Below are 17,952 nucleotides of genomic sequence, written 5' to 3' on the forward strand. Positions count from 1 at the left end.
AGAAAAGCAATAGAAGAAAATGAAAACAGACAGGTGGGAGAAAAGGAAGTGAATGTAACATCCATCAGGATTGAGTTTTTCATTTCTTCACCGGGGAACATTTAAAACCAAATTATTTTTTATTAAAATGACATACACGAGAAAGGATTGTAAAATTGTCTTTCATTCTGACTGGAAGGTAGCTAATAACGTTAGTAGTTCAAGGAGAATGGAGTAGAGAGGAATGCTTCTATGGAAAGATCGGTTTAATTTTTGTTTCTGATTTGCAGGAAAGCTGTTTGCAGGCAGGCTTCTTAGAGATTTAGAGTACAAATAATCATAGCAGAGGTGGATCACTGGGTCTGACTACTGGTGATGATATCAAAGGTATATGATAAACGCAGTTTCTGACAATTACACGGATGATAAAAATAGATCTGTGCTTACATGGTGTTTCTGTTCTCGAATGTAGGCTTAATGTGATAGCATTTTTTTCATTTTGGCTTCTCTTCATCTTGATATGCTGGTATATTTAGGGAGGATATTTTTGCTAGTATATTATTTATGTATGTTTTTGTTACCTTGCAACTCAGAGTTGCTAGCAAGTGCTATATTAAAAAAATTATAAAGCATGTAGTGCAGTATGTGGCTCAGGGAGACAGCTCTAATTCAGTGAGCCTCAAAATTAATTTAATCAAGATCTGAATAACTTTTTCCTATGAAAATATCATTGCTTTAAATCAGTTTTAGAAAAGTTTGATTAAACTGGAAAATTAACGTTAGTACAATTACAATGTTTCTTTTTTGCTCATAAATAGAAATGCTACATGAGAATCAGGTGCAAGAGATGCTAAAATCTGCAAGCGTGTTCCATCACAGTAATGCACGTGCTGTCACAGTCACTTGGCATTTTACCTTGTACACAGGCCAAAGCTGCATTTTGAGTCTTGTGAGCAACAGGACACAGATTGGAAGACTCCAGTCATCATTGCAACCCTGGCTGGTTGGGAGCACGTCGGTGTGGTATGGGGAGGGCCCGTACATGCACTCAGCTCTGTTAGGTGGAGGAAGCGCAGTGTTTGAGCTACAGACTTCCACCATTCACTAAGACAGAGAATGGTATTTTATTTTTTCTAGAGTGCTACATTCCATCTAACCTAGAAATGTCATAAATACATCATTTTAATGATGAAGTAATTTAGGCATTTTATATTTGAGCTGCTGTACCAGTATGTCTGTTTTAGTTATGAGAATATTTTTTCTACCATGATAATCAGATCAGATTGGTTGCTGATGTTGGCATAGTTATAGTGTGTGTGTATGTCCTTCTGTATATGGGATAAGTGAATGCATGTGCATATGTGTATACAAATATTTGTGTGTAAAATTAGCATATGCTGGCAATTATAGTGCTACATCAGCATAGCACTCTGTAACAGCTAATGTTTCTCCTTTAAGAAAATAACTCTACAGTTATGAGACACCTTTACAATGGCAGAGAGGGCTATACTCTGAAAAACTGCATAATGGTCACAGAAAAGTAGAGAGAATCAAATGAGGCAACCTGCTAAAAATTCTCATGTGTCTATGATCTAGAAGTGCCAGGATGACAGTGAACTAACAAAGAATTTGAAGTCTTCTAAACAGAGTCCAGTTTCACTGGCATCGTGAATAATTGGTGGCCTAAATCAAAGGTCTTGAATAGCAGTTGCAGAAGAGAATTGCTTGTTTGAAAAAGACAGAAGCAAGGCTGGGTTACTCTACGTTCTGTCCAGGAAGGTTAACTTGTTCAAAGTCCAAAAAGATAGAAGAAGGCTGCATATTGAATATTTCTGGTTAAATATATGGAAGGGTAAGAAGACCTAATACTATTGTTGAGCATATTACAGAACTCTTAATCAAAAGAAGCAGGTGAAGGAAGTAAATACCAAAAGCACCCAAAGTAAAGACCCTAATGATCTGATTCCTGACACTTCCCTGATCTCTAGCTGAGAGAGACTGCTGTAAGTTTGGAAGCATATAGTTCAGTGCTACTCGGGGAATGTACTCATAATTCTGGCAACTCTTGACTTTCATTCCTAGAAGTAGTACAAGCCAGCTAAATCAAACTCTTCTTCTACCCCTACTTCTTCTGATTGTCCCATGAATTTAAAACCTTCTTTCTAATTATTGACATAATTTTAAAAAATGGTCTTATTTACAACCTATATGTAAACATATGTTTGTGTAATTGGTTACATGATTTGATCAGTCACCACTCCCAGATATTCCAGTATCTGCTACTTCATGAAATTTCAGCCAAATGATAGAAAATTGATAGCACATCGGTGGGAAAGAGAGATATAGGACACCCCATTACTAAGAACATGTATTATTTGATGTTAAGAGTACATATTTCTCATGAGGACACCAAAACGTATTTGGTACCTGTGAGCATTGAAGGTGAAGGTCAAGAAATAAGGAAGGAACTAAAATCTCTTTCTGTAATTAGTCCCATGACTGTAGCATATTCTTCCCAAAGAACATCTGGGATAAACTGTGAATTTTATATGTAATTTTGAAATTACATCTCTTTGTTCTGTAATGGATGTTTGTAAAGGTTTTGAAATTGACGTTAGACCTGAGCACAGAGTTATCCTTATAGTAGCAATGCTGTAGGTCACTCATGCCACAGTCATTCTTATTCTTACCTGTCAGTCCTTTTTTTTAACCCCTTTCCTTCACTATCTCCCAGTTAAATTCTCTTTTCTAAAGATTTAGGGGTAGACTATGAATTTATTTGTGCATGAAACTTGCATCACAGTACTTCCACTGGCAAAGCTGAAAGTTCTCACAATTCTGTTATGTTTCAGGATTTGTGTTGCTTGGCTTTTTTTATCTTCGGAATAATGAAATTTCAAAATGTTTTTCTGTTCTTCAGCTGTCCTTGATACGAGGGTTGTTACTGTGATAAACCTTTGCTAACTTCCACTTGACATACTTTCAAGGGAGAAATAGCACACAGGCATTTCACTCCTTTCTGTTCTTATTTGAATTTTGAGGTCCTTCCTTCTCACGCAGAAAAACTAAATGAGGTTCCTCAGGCTTAGCTTGGAATCAAGCTTTCCCTTGTATGCAGACAGGTATGTGGCATCTTCTTCATTTCTATCCAGTGTAATCCCAATGAACAGGGATTTCCCCATTTCTACTGCCTCAGGTTATGCTGGATGTCGATGATACGCGGTGTGTTTCCTGCGATATTTCCTGTGATATCACAGGAAATCATGATAGCAGGCTATTCCACTCCTGAACACTAGAAGGTAAAAGAAAATGACTGAATATAAAAATCTAATATTTATTATTTTAAAAAATATAAAAGAAGGTGTAATACTTCTTCAGTACTATTTGGGCTAGAGTCAGTTTTCAATATTTGGGTGGGTAACACAGAGCTGACTGCTCTCCACTGTGAGGGGTCATCCATCTGGCCACTGGACCGTAAAGTTTTACTGCAAAACGAAGGCAGAGTATTGCCAGTGACTGAAAAGCATTATGCGTGTTTATGATGCTATATAATAAAGTAAGTCTTTTAGAGTATGTTTGGAAAAATCTAAAAGGTACCATTTAAGTGATAGCACTGAAGTAATGTGGCTTTACAAGCAAAGGGATACCTAAAATCTGTGTTAAGACACATTAAGAAAGTAGGTTTTCTGTGAAATATGAAGGGAAAATACGCCAGCTCCATGCATTTTTAAAGTCAAGCAGATCACCTTATCTGGAGACGGTCCATATAATTTATCCATATAATTTTTCAATCTTCATGAACAGCTCAGAAAAACAAGAGATACCGTTCTGTATTATGAAAACTAGACCCCAAATCTACAGAACCCGGTAGACCTCAAGCTGCATTTTGTGACCAGTACCCATTTCTGCAAAGCAAATGGGGCAGAAAGAATGCTTGTTATGTCTGCTTTTGTAAAGGTAGTGGGCTTTGTGTTAAGTGATGCAAATGAGTATAACAAAGTCACTGAGCTTATTTAACTGACTGTTTCTTACTTGGCAGATTTTAACAATGGCATGCTAGAGCAGGATATGCTCCTTGGGAAATGAGGTACACATTCACTTATGCTATGGTATGGACTGTGGGATTATGAGTATGTTTTGGTTTTAACTTTGCAAGAAATTTCTATGCTAGCTGGTAAATATTAATATTGCAGTCAGAGTGAACTAACACTGTTTTACTTCATGTCTAACTACTAGCCATTTCCTGGCGTAATTTGCTTAGGTGAAGCCTGAGAAGTCCTATATCAAGCTGCTAAGAAGCAAGTAAGTCATGGTTGAAGTATTAGATCACTTCTCCATACCCCCAAAAAAAGTATAGCTGTTGCTAAGTATATGTCCTGGAACAGAGTTGCTTAGCAAGTAAACGTGCTAATTTTTACTTCAGGTTAATACCAAATTGCTAAAAAAAAAAAACAACTTGCAGTTATGCTGTATACTTGTGGGAGGTGAAGATCTCGGATAATTTGGCAGATGCCACTGAGGCAGTGGAAAAAAATTGGTAATATCTGCCTTGTTAGTGGATCTGCAACCCCCCAACAGTGATCCGTGCTTGTTGTTCTCAACAGGGGGGAAAGCAAGCGGGTGAGTGGAGGGCCAGGATGTGTCTCCACATGGCACCGCAACATGAGTGCCACGTCCAGCAGATTAAGATACTTACACTGTACGCAGAATGCAATAAATCTGCGAGCCGGGACACTTTTAAGTACTCAAAACCAGTTCCGTGCGTAAGTTGCACTCATAAATTAAAAGGCTTTGTTCCAGCCCTGACTTTATCACGTCTCTCCCATCGGCGGTAAAGACAGCGCTAGTTTTCGGGAAGGAAGAAGTGAGCGCGGGGCTCCAGCGCAGCTCCGCCCGCACCGCAGCCTACCTGCGGGCAGGGGTGCGGGTGGCAGGGCCGGGCGGGGGCGATGCGCGGCGCCTGCCCCGCCGAGGCGGGCGGGGTGCTGCCGGCCCGGGGCCGCTGCTGCCGCCGAGCGAGCGGCGCCTTCTCCTCCCCGCGGCCCGAGCTTCTCGCCGCTGCCGCCGGCTCCCCGGGCGCGAACGCCGCGTGCTCGCTCCGCGCCCCGGCACCATGAGCGGCGCGGCCTCGGGGGAGCCGGCCCCGGCCCCGGCGCCGCAGGCGGGGCAGTGCCCGAGGTGCGCGCCGCAGCACGGGCGGCGGCCGGGGGCAGGGGCGGCGGGGCCGCGGCCGAGCGGCCGCCTGGGGCCGGGCCGGGGCAGGTGCGTGCGCGGGGGGCGCCGCTCGCTGGGCGGCTGGGGCTGGGCTGGGCTCGGCGCGGCTCGGCTGGGCGCCGGCGGAGCGCGGCGCTCGCTCGGCAGCGCTCGTGTTTGCGCATGACCCCTCCCCGCCTGCGCCCTCCCCTCCCCTCCCCGGCGGCGGCGGCGGCGGTGGGGAAGGTTAGCCTCGCACACAGGCGGCTGCTCGGCGGCGGCGGCGGCGACGCAGTGCAGAGGTGCGGGCAGGTTGCGCCGGCCCCGCGCCCCGTCCCTCCCGCGCCCCGCCTGCCTCCGGAGCCCTCGCCCCGCCGGCGGCCTCGTCGCGCCGGTGTCGGGCCGGCCCCCCGGCCATGAGCGCGGCGCTGGGTGTCCCCCCGCCGCGCCGCCTCCCCCGCCGCCCCCGGCGGCTGCCGGGCTCCAGGAAAGTAGCTTGATGAGTGTCCAAAGTAGCAGTGGAAGTTTGGAGGGGCCGCCATCTTGGTCCCGGCTCTCCACGTCCCCACCGAGCCTGCAGGGCTGCTCCGCGGCGGCGGCGGCCTCCCAGCTCCACGGCGCGCCGCCCGGCAGGCCGCCCAAGGAAGGTAACCGGCGCGCCGCGGGGCTGCGCGGGGGGCCCGGCCCTCGGGGAGGGGCCCGGCGGCCGCCGCCGGAGGCCGGTCCCGGGCTGGCGGGGAGAGGCGGCGGCGGCGGTGGCGGCGCGGGGTCAGCCCTGGGCCCGGCGGCGCCGCGGGGAGCCTCGGGCGAGCGGGGCCGCGCCGCCCCCGCCCGCCGCCGCCGCTGCTCCTCGGCGCGGCGGCGCCTCCTCGTTCCCCCTGCGGCCGGCTCCGCTCCCGGCCGTCCTCCCGCGGCCGGCGCTCGCTCGCGTCTGCTCCCGCGGCGGCTCTCCTCGGGCGGCCGCTCGCCGCGTCCTCCCCGACAGCGGCTTCCCCTCCTCCTCCTCCTCCTCCCGCTCCAGCGGCGCGCCGGAGGTGCTGGTGGATGCGGCCGTTGTTGCTGGATGGAAGGAGTCGGGCACTTTTGGCAGCATGGAGGTGGGGCAGAGAGAGGGACCGAAATCGCAGCGTTTGTCCCTAGCACGAAGGCGCCCTCGGGAGCGGCTGCTTTTGCGGCCCGAGGTGACAGGGCACCTTACGGCCACCACGGAATGACTGCAACTTTCTCCTTTCCTCCATCACGTCTTAGATGATAATATTTTTCTCCTCCCTCCCCTGCTCCTCCCCTCTTGTGTTACACCGACAGCCAGAGCGGGGTGTTGTGGGTGTTTGCAGGGAATATCTGTATGAAGGTTACGAGCAAACAAGTCCCCTTTCTATGTATTCTGTTTCGCTTATTGTCTGTTTTTTCCTCCGTGCATTGAGATGGATTGCCACAAGATGTAGCAGTTATACAGCTGGTGAACGGCTCGGAGCTTTTAGCTAAAATAACTACTTGCTGAATGTCGGCTGGTGGCAGAGGAGAACTTTTATACACAGATACTTGCATACTAAACAGTTGTATAATTTTACTCGATTTGCCCCGGTTTAATGAATTCCATATAGCTTTTCTTCTAGCGTCTGCAAAATGTCACTGCCTAAGCAGGAAACTTGCTAACTTTAAATAGAAATGATAGCGAGAATGGCGAGTCTTTGTTTTTCAAGTCTTCCTGTAGCTTTTGTTGTTGTTGTTGATAAGCAATTTAAGGACTTGGTAACGGGGATCCGCTATCCTGAAAATGCGTAATGTAGGACGTGGTTCTCCATTTTCCATGCCAGTAGTTGTCAGACTTGTGTCACTCTCTGTCACTTTTGCACACGCTCCTCCAGGTAGATTGACATGAAACGCTCTAGAAAGTACCTGGAGAGGGATTACCGTATATGTTAAAGATGCTGAGTAAAGTGGCAGGCATTTTGTGCTCCTGTTCTCTCGAAAGCTGATGCTCTCAAAAGCAGCCGCCGCCAGCTGAATATGCAGTTGATTTTAACTTTATGGAGAGTAGGTTTCATCACTGTTGCAGTGCTTGTTACGAATAAGTGTGCATATAATATTTGTGTAAGTTGCATATGTGAGGTATTTTTGAATGTATTTCAGATGTCTGGCATACAAGCCTGAAATGATTATTGCAGTATGACATATGTATATATATATATATATATAATTTATATATGTTATTTATTCTAAAGAAAACTGGCGTTTATTGAGTGTGTTATTTAGGCATGGAAAAATAGTGTTGTGAAATTAATTTTTTAAGGTGATGATGATGATTTTTACTTTTTTCTCACAACTCATGCAGTTGGATTTTCCTGGGCACGATGGTTTACATCATGTAGTTCAGATTCAGGGGTTACAGAGTAATGACAGCCCTGGTATGTGCTTGGTATTATAATGTACTTTATTTGCATAGCGTTCCTGCGTTGTGATGATTGTGTGGCAGAGGTAGTTATGCTTGAGAATTGGTGTAGGCTATCAGCAGTGCTTGGATCTATAATTTCTGTTAAAACTGGCGGAATGTTAGCAGTACACCTTACTTCATATACATATATTTTACAGGGAAGTGTCATGCATGAAAACAGTAGACCATCAAATAGAGGCATGTCAGTGCATTCATAGACACTGGCTTGTGCGCATGCAAGAATCATGGCAGACCAAAGTAACGAGCTCAAAATGTTTGAAACACAGCGTGTTCATAGGAGTTTGTGTGCCCACGTGGTCTGGACCAGTGAGCCCTTGCGGTGCTGCCAGAGGTCATCGGCACGTCGGAAGCGGTGTGCGAGGCCGTAGGCCTGGGCAAGCCCTGAGCCATACTCGCGCTGGGCATGGGGTCTGGTCCTGGTCCTGCTGTCGGATCTGTGGGACCTGGCCCCACTCCTTGACCTCAGGAACACAGGCCTTGCCGATGGTTTGCCTGGCCTTACTGCTGTCTGCTGTGAGGGCTTGGTGCCTGCCCGCATGGCTCTCACCGTCTTTTAAAGGTTTATTGAGAACAGAAACCCCCAGCACCCTAATTTAGGAAGTCCCAAAAGCATTCTCTGAACTACTAATATCAAGAAAGCAGAAACAAACAAACAAACCTCTGACATACATAACTATCACCCAAAGCTTTTTTTTTTTTTTTAATTGTAAATACAGTACCTTGTCAGTATTGAAAAGGGACTACTTGGTAAATATAGGGTGAAATTAAAGAAAATAATTCATCTCTTCTGAAGTGTGTTATAGTGTTGTAGCAATACTTCATTAGATGTTATCTTCTCTTATATCTTGACTTACAGGGGCATCATGGCATAGCTGTGTGGATTTGACTTAGGTTTTAGATAGTTTTGTAGGGTTTCAAAATGAAAATACTGAACTGGACTTAAGTACAATGTTATCCATACACTTTTACTATACCAGAACTATCTCGTGTTTCCCTTTCCATTCAGTATCTAGATTCCCATAGTTCTATCAATTCTTTTATATGCCAGTAACTTATATGTGGTATATTTGGTCTCTTGTTCAAGAGCTGTACAATATGGGCTATAGGGAATTTACGATAACTGTTTGTTATTTTAAATGACATATGTGATCATGTAGCTAGATCTCGTGCCACATAAGTTTCTTGACTGTTGACTGCTTTGTGGCTGCCTATAAGGAGAGTGCCCATAAGGAGACCAAACTGGGGAGTTGGAGAGTGCTGTTTTGTAAATGGGGGATGACAAGGCAGAGGGAAGAGGTCTGGGGAGGGATGTGTGAATATCTTGGAGTAGTTCCTCTTCAGGGGCCAAGGCAGGGCCCCAGTGACTGGTAGTCAGGCATGGTGCTTTGCAGGTCGTTTTGTGTGCTTCTGACTCTGAAGGCTTTGTTAAAAGCAGAACACCACCCAATACATCTCTGAATTGCCATGGCAGGAACGTGAAGGTTCACGTTTAGAATTTGAGCCCAAGTTAACATATGATGACAACAGGGTAAATAAACTCATTATTTATTAAGCATTTATTAAGCACTGTTTGAAGGACTAATGTTGTATGTGTAGCAAACTTTGGTGATAATTATTTCTTAATTTGATTAATGCATAGTATTTGTATTCATTGTTACCTAAAATATGATGGTAGTTGTCCATCTGAGCATAGACGTACAGGTTTTTCTTCTTCATGTTTCCAGCTTAGCAAATGTTCATAGGTGCAGGTTTGTGTCACAAGTGCTTCATATAGTGTTAGTACATGTACATGAAACCTACCTTATTTTATTAAAACTTGCAGGGTTGTTTTTTGTTGTTTTGCTTTTGTTTATTTTAGTGTAAAAACTCAACTGTTTTATTTTCTTAACCAGTAAGCTCTCAGTAAGTTTGTTTATTGCCATTTCTTTCCATTTAACTGTAGATATAGAGCTTTGAGAATCTTATGGATTTGGCCAGTAAATGTGGGAATAAAGAAGAATGGGAGCATTTGCTGTTGAAGGTGATGGGTATATATTTACGTGGCATAAACACATCAATCGTATTTAGGCTGGCTACAGCAGGTGTTGTGTAAGGCGTAATGTTGTTCCACTGGTATGCACAGATTCTAGCTTGTGATATTACTGCTGTTTCTGTTGCAGATGTGTTTCTTACAGTGAGCTGATGCCAAATTCTTACGAGATTTTATAGCGTGCCCAAGTGAGAAGTGGGAAAAGAAGACCTTATTTAGTATGGGTGCTTGTTTGAATCTGGTTTTCTGAAAGGCAAGTGTTGCAGAGAATAGAGCAAAGTAATGTTTGTGTGATTGTTTTGTTTTAATTCTGTTCTAACTTAACTAGAATGGAGTTTCCCATTAACCTATTCCATTTTAAATGGAGAGAGAATCAATATCTTTAAGGATAGGCGGTATTTATTTGTTATTACCTCCATTCAAATAGCAAGCATATTATTTCTCTGATTTTTTTCTGTATTTTTGTTTCAGCAAGTAAAATTTTTCTTTATCAAGCTGAAATAAGCTTGCTTCTTTGTAATAATTTTGTTATGCAGTTATTGTTGACATTACCTTGGATTTTCTTCTAAATGATTGCAAAATACTGTTCTAAGTGCTCCTGGAAAAGACTGTTGTATGTATTCGTATCATGGTCAAAGTGTGCTCTGTTTTGCTACCTGAAGAAAGGAGATTATGGAGACATGACTGGCGTAAATAGTTGTCTCTACTTTGTGTGTGTTTGACTTAAGGTGGCGCTTTGAAGTACTACTTGGTCCTGATCCAGATTACTCCAATACTAAAAATATTGTCCCCACACTGAAATTTTTACACAAGTAAATGCCGGAGTTGAACTTAGTAAATACTATATGTTTATGAAGTAGAATATTTCCTGAACTGTGGCTCCACTAAAACCTAAAAGTATTCCAGGGAAAAAGTTTTGTCTTTACAATCTTTACGAGCTTCTTTTTCATTGGCTTGGTGTGTTTTGGCTGTGGAAGACGAAGAGGGAAATTTGGGTTGCTGGATTGCTCTAAGTAGAAATTAAAGTTGCGTAGGGGAGGAAAACTAATTACTTTTTTCTGTTTTGAATGTGCGTGTTGGTGGGGCAGTTCCACAGAGGTCCCAATGGTGACTCAAGGGTAGCCGTTAAACAGAAACTGGCCTTCAAAATACAGTCTGTTTTCTTGGGTGGGCTTGTAACTGAAAAACTTCTAATGTTTGCTAAAGATAGCAAGGGACGAGCACTGCAATTTGTGTTCAGTGTTTAAGGACTGAGTTCTGCAGCGCTGGAGAAGGGCTAGTGAGCATCATGCAGTATTTTGGATCCTGCATGTCCTTTGGTCTTGACTCAGTCCGTATTGAGGTACTCAGTCTGGGGTAGAAACCCAGATTCTGCCTCCTTCCTAAGGAGCCTCTCGCTGGAGGTCTTCCTCCTTTCTTTCCTTCCTGAGCACAGCTTCAGAAGATGCCAGCAGGAGAATCGGGGCAACCAGCCTTTCCCGGGGCGGACGCGGTAGGTGGCGAAAACGTGAGTGCTTGCAAGCTTTAAAAGAGGGCAGCCAAACTGTGCCCCAGAAGCGAGGGCAGGAGGGCTCGGCTGGGGCTGGGCGTGCTAAGAGACTGACGGGGGGCGGCTGCTGGGGGTGGGTCTGCGCTGGAAGGATTGACTGAAATCAGTGATTATATTACTAATTTTAATCATGGCTTAAATCAGCGAGCAGGAAATACTGATTAAATAATTGTTTTTAATTTTATTTGCATTTGTGCTTAATTATTTTTCCCAAAGAAAAGTTGATTCTAATTGGTCTAATTTGATCACGCTTCTTGCTAGGCGGGGGGGCGCATCTATATGCGTTTACTTAAGTGGTTACACAGCTTAGATTCTTGGTGTTAAGAAACATAATTCCCCATGCTTTAGATAGCTTTTAGCTAACTTTATTAGCTAAATAAAACGAATCCTAATTGTGCTAGATACATAAGAAGAAACAAATACATCTGAGTGCGTTTTGCGTTTAAAGCAGATTAAACAGAAGTGGAATCGTCTGTAGCTTGTGAAATGAGTCGGTTGTTTCTGGCCACTGCGCCTTTCAAGATTTCGAGTTAACTGATCAAACCCAGTCGCCGTTCCTTCGTTTGGGAGAGAAAACCAAGACTTCTCCTGCTTCCCGAATCATCAGTTGCTCTTTCGGTTCTGAGCAAACCAGCTGCTGAACTGAAGGAGCCTAGCAGGTGAAAATGGTAGGCGCAGCTGCAGGCCCAGGTCGCTCAGGGCTTTGGCCCTCCCATCCAGGCTGCGTGTGGGCACCTGCCGGCAGCGTGGTACCGCCGCCATTATGGTGATAAGGTTCATGCTCTTCAAATGTGTTTTTCACCTGTGCGAATTTAACAGGTCATAAACATGAAGCCTCGCCATAAATTACCATTCAAAATTAAGCTGAAATGTTTAACACCAGAGGGTATTTTTAAAATACAGAAATAAGAAAAGTTATACATCCTATACTCCGAAGGCCTTCTTAGCTTTAGCTGGGGAGGCTCCAAGGCTGACAAGTATCCTCCAAAGATTTGGAGTGAAAGTTAGGTGGTTAGATGATTACAAGACTGTGATGGGAATCTGGTAGCTTTGGAATAGGGAACTTCATTTACGGGAGCTTTTACATGAAACTGAACATCGAGGGAGATGGTCGGTATTCCCCCAGGCCGCCTGCACTTGCTGAGAGGTAGCAGCAGGAGCATTAAGAAATGGCTCTTGCCTCATCATATCTGCACAGCTTTAAGTGGGTGGAAACTTAAAGGCCACTGTGCTTTGTAATGTCCTTATGAACAAAGCACTCCGCACTTCAGGGTTTAAGAGATTGGGATGGTGGTAAGAAATTCCAGAGTGCCTTTTAGAGGAAATGAAGCCTGACTGTAATTACTTGGAGATTTGCAAGTACTGCATTCGCTTTCTTTGGACTTCTAATACAGCTATACCTGTAAGAGAAAAGGAAGCAAAATGTGTCTTTTGAGGAACAGCAGGAAATCTTGATGCCTTTAGAGAGATCTATGGTATGATACAACATACGCCTAACCTTTTAGATACTTACCTAGTTTTGTGCCTGTACCTTCAGTTCATAGTATGTGGATGCTTCAAGCACCGTGTCCTGCAGCTGTGGCTTCTGGTAGCTTACGATTTATTTATTTTTTGGTAAGTCATAGACGTTTTGAATGATATGTATAAGAGCAACAAATTGGAAAGCAATGTCAAACATATAGGTAAATGTTCAGAGTTTCTTTTTGTTTGTTTATTTATTTTTAACTTGTATATGTCTGAAATAATACAATTTAGATCGTGGTCCTGGACTTCACTCAATGAGTTTCTGATGCTCTTGGGATCACCTGGATTTAATAACAGAGGCATTTCCTGTTTCTTCTTCCACCACTGAATGCTAGGAGCTCTTGTTTGTAGGGAGACAGACTCAGGTGATGCCACAATTAAGATTTCTAATATGTCTTCCTTGCACCCCTGTAGCTTAGACTGAATAGGCCTGTGCACTGTATACCTGCATTTGATAAATGGTGCTTTGTAGTTAATACTGCATTCCCATCGGTTCCACAGTTTTGTCCTAAACTTTGCAGCTGTGTTTCAGCCAATGTTTGCAGGTGTTTTTTTTTTGTTTGTTTGTTTTTTGGTTGGTTGGTTGGTTTTGTGCCCAAATACCCTTTTTGTAGCTATTTGGGTCCCCAGGGAAATTTCAGTCTTTATTTCTTAGTTTATTCCTAGTGAAGGTGATGGAAGAAGAAGCGTCCTTTAATAAATTGTGTATTTATTATAAAGCAATTGAAAACAAAATCCCCGTGTTATTAATAATATGCTTTAACATTTGTAGAAGCATGTCTTTTAAAATTAATTTATAGAGAATTATAACTAAAGCAGTTGTTTAGAAAGTGTAATTTTATTTTGGTTGCTGGAGGTCTTTATTAGCAAATACTTCTAGTCTTGATGGGTAATGATCTGTTTTTAACAGTTATATTAAAAGTTGTATAGAAAGATGTTACAGAAGTTCTGAAATTCTTTCAAAGTAAAAATTCTTTGTTATCTTTCATAATGTTCCTCATACTTTTCTTTTGCCTTCCTTTTGTGCCTTATCTGAAGAGGAATGGCAGAATTATTTGATGGCATCTAATCCTACATTTGATGTCCTTTGAACTAGAATTTGTAGCTTGGTAGAAAATAATCACGTTTTGTCTTAGTTCACATACGGTATTGCGAAGATAGTGTTCAACATTATATGCTGTCCAATGAAGAAATACATTTCAAGTAACCTCTTCCTTCACATTTAGCGTTGTGCGTATTACAGTATGATGTCCATTCTTCGGGATAACTTTTCATTGGAATAATTGTATCAAAATGCTACATATATTAATGAGATTCATTGCTTATTTATAGTACCTTGTGTTCTGTAGTGATTGACATGTTTAAAATCATTCCCAAAGACCATAAAATCTCGACTTGGATCTTCTGATAATCCGATCCCTTCTGTGCATTGGTCACTGAGAATTAATTGAATAAGAAAACATACAAAGTCCAAGCGTATCTGTAGTGCATGAAAAAGTTGTGAAATACAGTTTTTAAAGAGGAAATATATTGGAAATGAAGTGGTGTAAAATGTGCTTAAATCAGTTGGAAATAGAGTAATGCATTTGTCACACAACATGGTGTCATTGCTAGCACATTCCTTAAATTAACTTTATAACCAGTGCACATTGATCTTCTAGTCATATACTTGTTTTTTACCGTCTTGTTTTCAGAAAAAGAATTTCAGTTGTTCTGTCCTAAATTTTGCTCACTTCTGTGTTTATTTAAAAATATATATATTTTTTCAAATGAAAATTCAAACAAACTCTAAGCTTTAGCCTTTCATGAAAGGTAAATGCAGGAAGGAGTGGGAGAAGTTCAACATGATGAAATACCAGCTCAGCCTTCTTCATGTGTGCAATAAAAGGAACAAAAACAGAAAAAACACGCAGCAAAACATGTTGAGAGCATCAAAACAATGCTGCTTAAACCAAAGTGGGTCATTCTGGAAGGCTCAAAACAAGGAGATTGTGCTAAGTATATGTATTTATTCGAACTCTGCAAAAGGATAGTCTTCTCAGTATTTTCACAAGAGATGTGGGTTAGGACAAGTAGATGATCAGTAGATAGTAGAAACTCAGATTTCATGGGAGAGGTAAGATCAAAATGCTTTAAAATGGATCTTTGCTTTCCTCAAGATTTTGTCTAATTATTTTTTTCAGGAAAGAATCTCTTCTTCTGTGTGCTTTTGCTTTTTTAAGGTGTATCCAGGAAAGTGTCCTACTTTCTTTTTCCAGCCATTTTACCCCTGGTGTGTGCCCTTCACCAGTGAGGTGAGAGCCTGTACTGTAGTGAGAGGATAATGGTGATGATGGCGGTGGTCTAGGCAATGTGCGTATCTTCATAAAGTCGTTGTTGGGTTTAGTTTTGGTGTTGGTGGTTATGGATTATTTTATTGAAATGGGTTGATTAGTACTGATCACTAGGGTTTTGCTTTTTTTTTTTTTTTAGTTTCTTTTGCAAGTCAGTTATTCCTTGAGCAGGGTGTATTCTGGGGAGTGGTTGGTGTGTCTTTGGTAGATATTTTAGAAAGTTTTTGATTATTAGTGTTAAGTTTTAGTTTCAGTAGGTCTATTCACGGCACTGAACTATATTAAAAAAGTTATCTTGCAAGTTATCCACAAAATTTAACTTTGAATAAAGTGGAGTAATCGTTACAATAGTACCTTTGTATTTAGTATTTTGAAGGCCACCTTGAGGAGTTGGATTTTTGTATTTTAGCATTAATATAGGGTACCAATAGAAGTAATTCCTGAAGATGCGGGTTTAGAATTCTTAAATTAAATGCAAAAAGCACTTTTTTTTTCTGTGGATATTATTTTGTGAGTTTGAAATCAAATCGTGTTTGATTTACCTCTACTTGTATAATCTGATTGCGTTACTTTTTTTTAATTAAACGGTATTATTAACTGATTATGATGCTGATAATGCCTAAGATGGGTAACACCAGTATACCATTACCTTTGCTACCTTGTCAGATGATATTTTGTATTCTGCATTCATACTTTTTTTCAGGCCCTTGCTTGATACATGCTGTCACATCCAGAGCATCCAAGTGGTTAATATTAAGGAACAGTCAATTTTATGCATCATGCATGCACACACTTGCTTTTTTGCATACACAGAATATGTGTGTGAAGTCTTCATGAGCCGTTTGGTCATTTGGAATCCTGTTACTGTTAGGACTCTCCATTCTCCATAGCAGTCTCATAAACACACCAAGCTTACTCAGAAACTTCGGTCGCTTTTTAGTAAAAATGTTCTAAAATCATGTTGTCTCTTATTATGTACTTGTTCAAAACTTGTTTCATGATTTCAAATACATCATTTTGCTGAACCTGCTGGTGAGTGTTGCAGATAATACAAGATTTGGTTGCTAGATTAATAGTACTAGTTTTGCCGTACTTGAGTTTTAGTTTTTTTACAGATTGCTGTTTACTTTCAAACAGAGGAATAAAAACATGTCAAGCTCAAAGAAAAATATTGTCTGTTTGTATATTGCATTAGTATTATATTTATTGTATTTTTCTGTCCATTTGTTATCCTTGCAACATATATCTTAATTTGGGAACGAAATATTGAAGCTGTGATGACAAAACAGTTTCCAGTAAATGACCTTAATAGTGATTTTTTTTTCCTTGTGTCGTGTGATTGAAAGCTGACCTGATTTGTTCTCCTGACTAAATCGCAGCGTGCTGTTCTCTGAGCCCTTTGCTTGTTTTGCTGTTCTAGAGAAGTGCAAATAACAGGCACTGGTCCCTGCCAGCATCTGACACCACCTTCCCAGTGTTTTCCTTAAATCTCCGTTCTTCATTTGTTTATACCAAAAAGAGAGAGGGAGAGGGGGACTGTGCCAGCTGTTGTGTTGTTGTGGTCATCACTGTTGCACCTTCGGTTCCATCGTTCCGAAGGAAGGTGGGGTGTGAGGCAACAATACCAGGGACTCTGCCAGAAGGTGCAGGATCTGCCTGCATGCTGCTGGGGCACCCGCGTCCCACTCTCTGTGCAGGGAGTGACACACTTTCCCCAGCTGGGTCCCTGAGGCTGTGCCTTCCCACCACTGGTTTCCCTTTCTTACCAGCACTTGGCCACAAGCGTGACCTCCTGTGCCATCAGCCTGCTCTGCTTCCTCTCAGCTTCTGTGAACTTTAATTTTCCTCTTCGAACTGACAGCCGCGTGCTCGGCCTTCGTGTTTGTCCCATAACGTGATGGCTGAGGGGCAGAAGCTGCCTCTGCGCTGGTTTTGCCAGAAGGACTTTGTTTTGCAAAGGGAAAAGGTGGCTGCTGCAGCAGCGGCACCACCAGCACGCCCAGCGCTCGGGCACAACCCGAGGGGACGCTCGGGGACAAGTGGCTGCAAGGGGAGGGCCTCCCAGGAGCTTCTCCCCAGCGTCCTGCGGCGTGCTGCCCAGCAGAAGATGAAACACTTCTAAGGTCATAGCGGATAGAGGTCCAAATGGAGGTTTGTGGTTTTTTGGCAATAACTGATCCTCTTAGCATCTCAGTCTTTAATAATGGAAATTCCTTGTGGTTTTTTAGACTTCAAGTTAAGACAGGTCATTATGATTGCTTTTTGTTACATCCATTGAGTTGTTGAATCTACTGGTTTCTGCATCCAGTTGTGCGGAGGTGTGTGGAAGAGTGTTCCTGACAAAAGTAAAACATTTCTAGTAGGAATTCTCCCATTTGATAAATAATCATTAGCACAACTAATAATGTTAGCTTGTAATCAGAAAACTATCTTATGTAAAAGTAGTAAGCTAAGACTGAATTAGTGATTCAAGTAACTAGCAGAATATGTAGTGTGAATAGCTGTTAAGGATTTAAATTAGTGTCATCAGAGACTAAACTGTTGTGTTATTTTTATTTTAAGTTATACCCAGACCTGCACAGTGTACTCAGTCACTTGTGTCAGCACGTGCTCCCCACACTCAGAAATTTGCCTGTGCATTTTGGCACAGTGGTGCCCCTGGTGCATACGCTACGCGGGTGCCGGGTGGCACAGCGAGGACTGCCTCTGGCTTGCCCACCCTCCTCCCAAGAACACTGCCAGCGAAACTGTCTCGCTCCTGATGGGTTAGTGAATTTCACTCATTAAATTTCAGTCCTCAGGCTTTTCCTCTCTGAGGCTGCATCGCCAGGGGAGGGAGTGGGTGCGTGAGGGGTGCCCGGTGCCTGTGGATGCAGGTACTGGCCTGCTG

At 42.9% G+C, this 17,952-nt stretch overlaps 1 protein-coding gene across 4 annotated transcripts in view; it reads left to right on the forward strand.

The window, feature by feature from the left end:
- TLK1 (tousled like kinase 1) overlaps positions 1-17,952 on the forward strand; it is an 89,668-nt gene that overhangs the window by 18,498 nt on the left and 53,218 nt on the right. The window contains exon 1 of one of the 4 annotated variants that reach the window (XM_066999492.1): positions 5,350-5,474. The exons of 1 other annotated variant lie outside the window; for it this stretch is intronic. Coding sequence is in view for 1 of the 3 variants with exons in the window: in XM_066999490.1 (XP_066855591.1) it covers positions 5,672-5,819 (148 nt within the window). In the remaining 2 variants the exon portion in view is untranslated. Of the gene's footprint in view, positions 1-5,349; positions 5,820-10,260; positions 11,149-17,952 lie in introns of those variants that run through there. 2 more of the 4 variants (XM_066999490.1, XM_013171501.3) reach the window with 2 other exon arrangements.

The sequence above is a fragment of the Anser cygnoides genome, chromosome 6 (genome assembly GCF_040182565.1).
Source record: "Anser cygnoides isolate HZ-2024a breed goose chromosome 6, Taihu_goose_T2T_genome, whole genome shotgun sequence".
Taxonomy (NCBI): domain Eukaryota; kingdom Metazoa; phylum Chordata; class Aves; order Anseriformes; family Anatidae; genus Anser; species Anser cygnoides.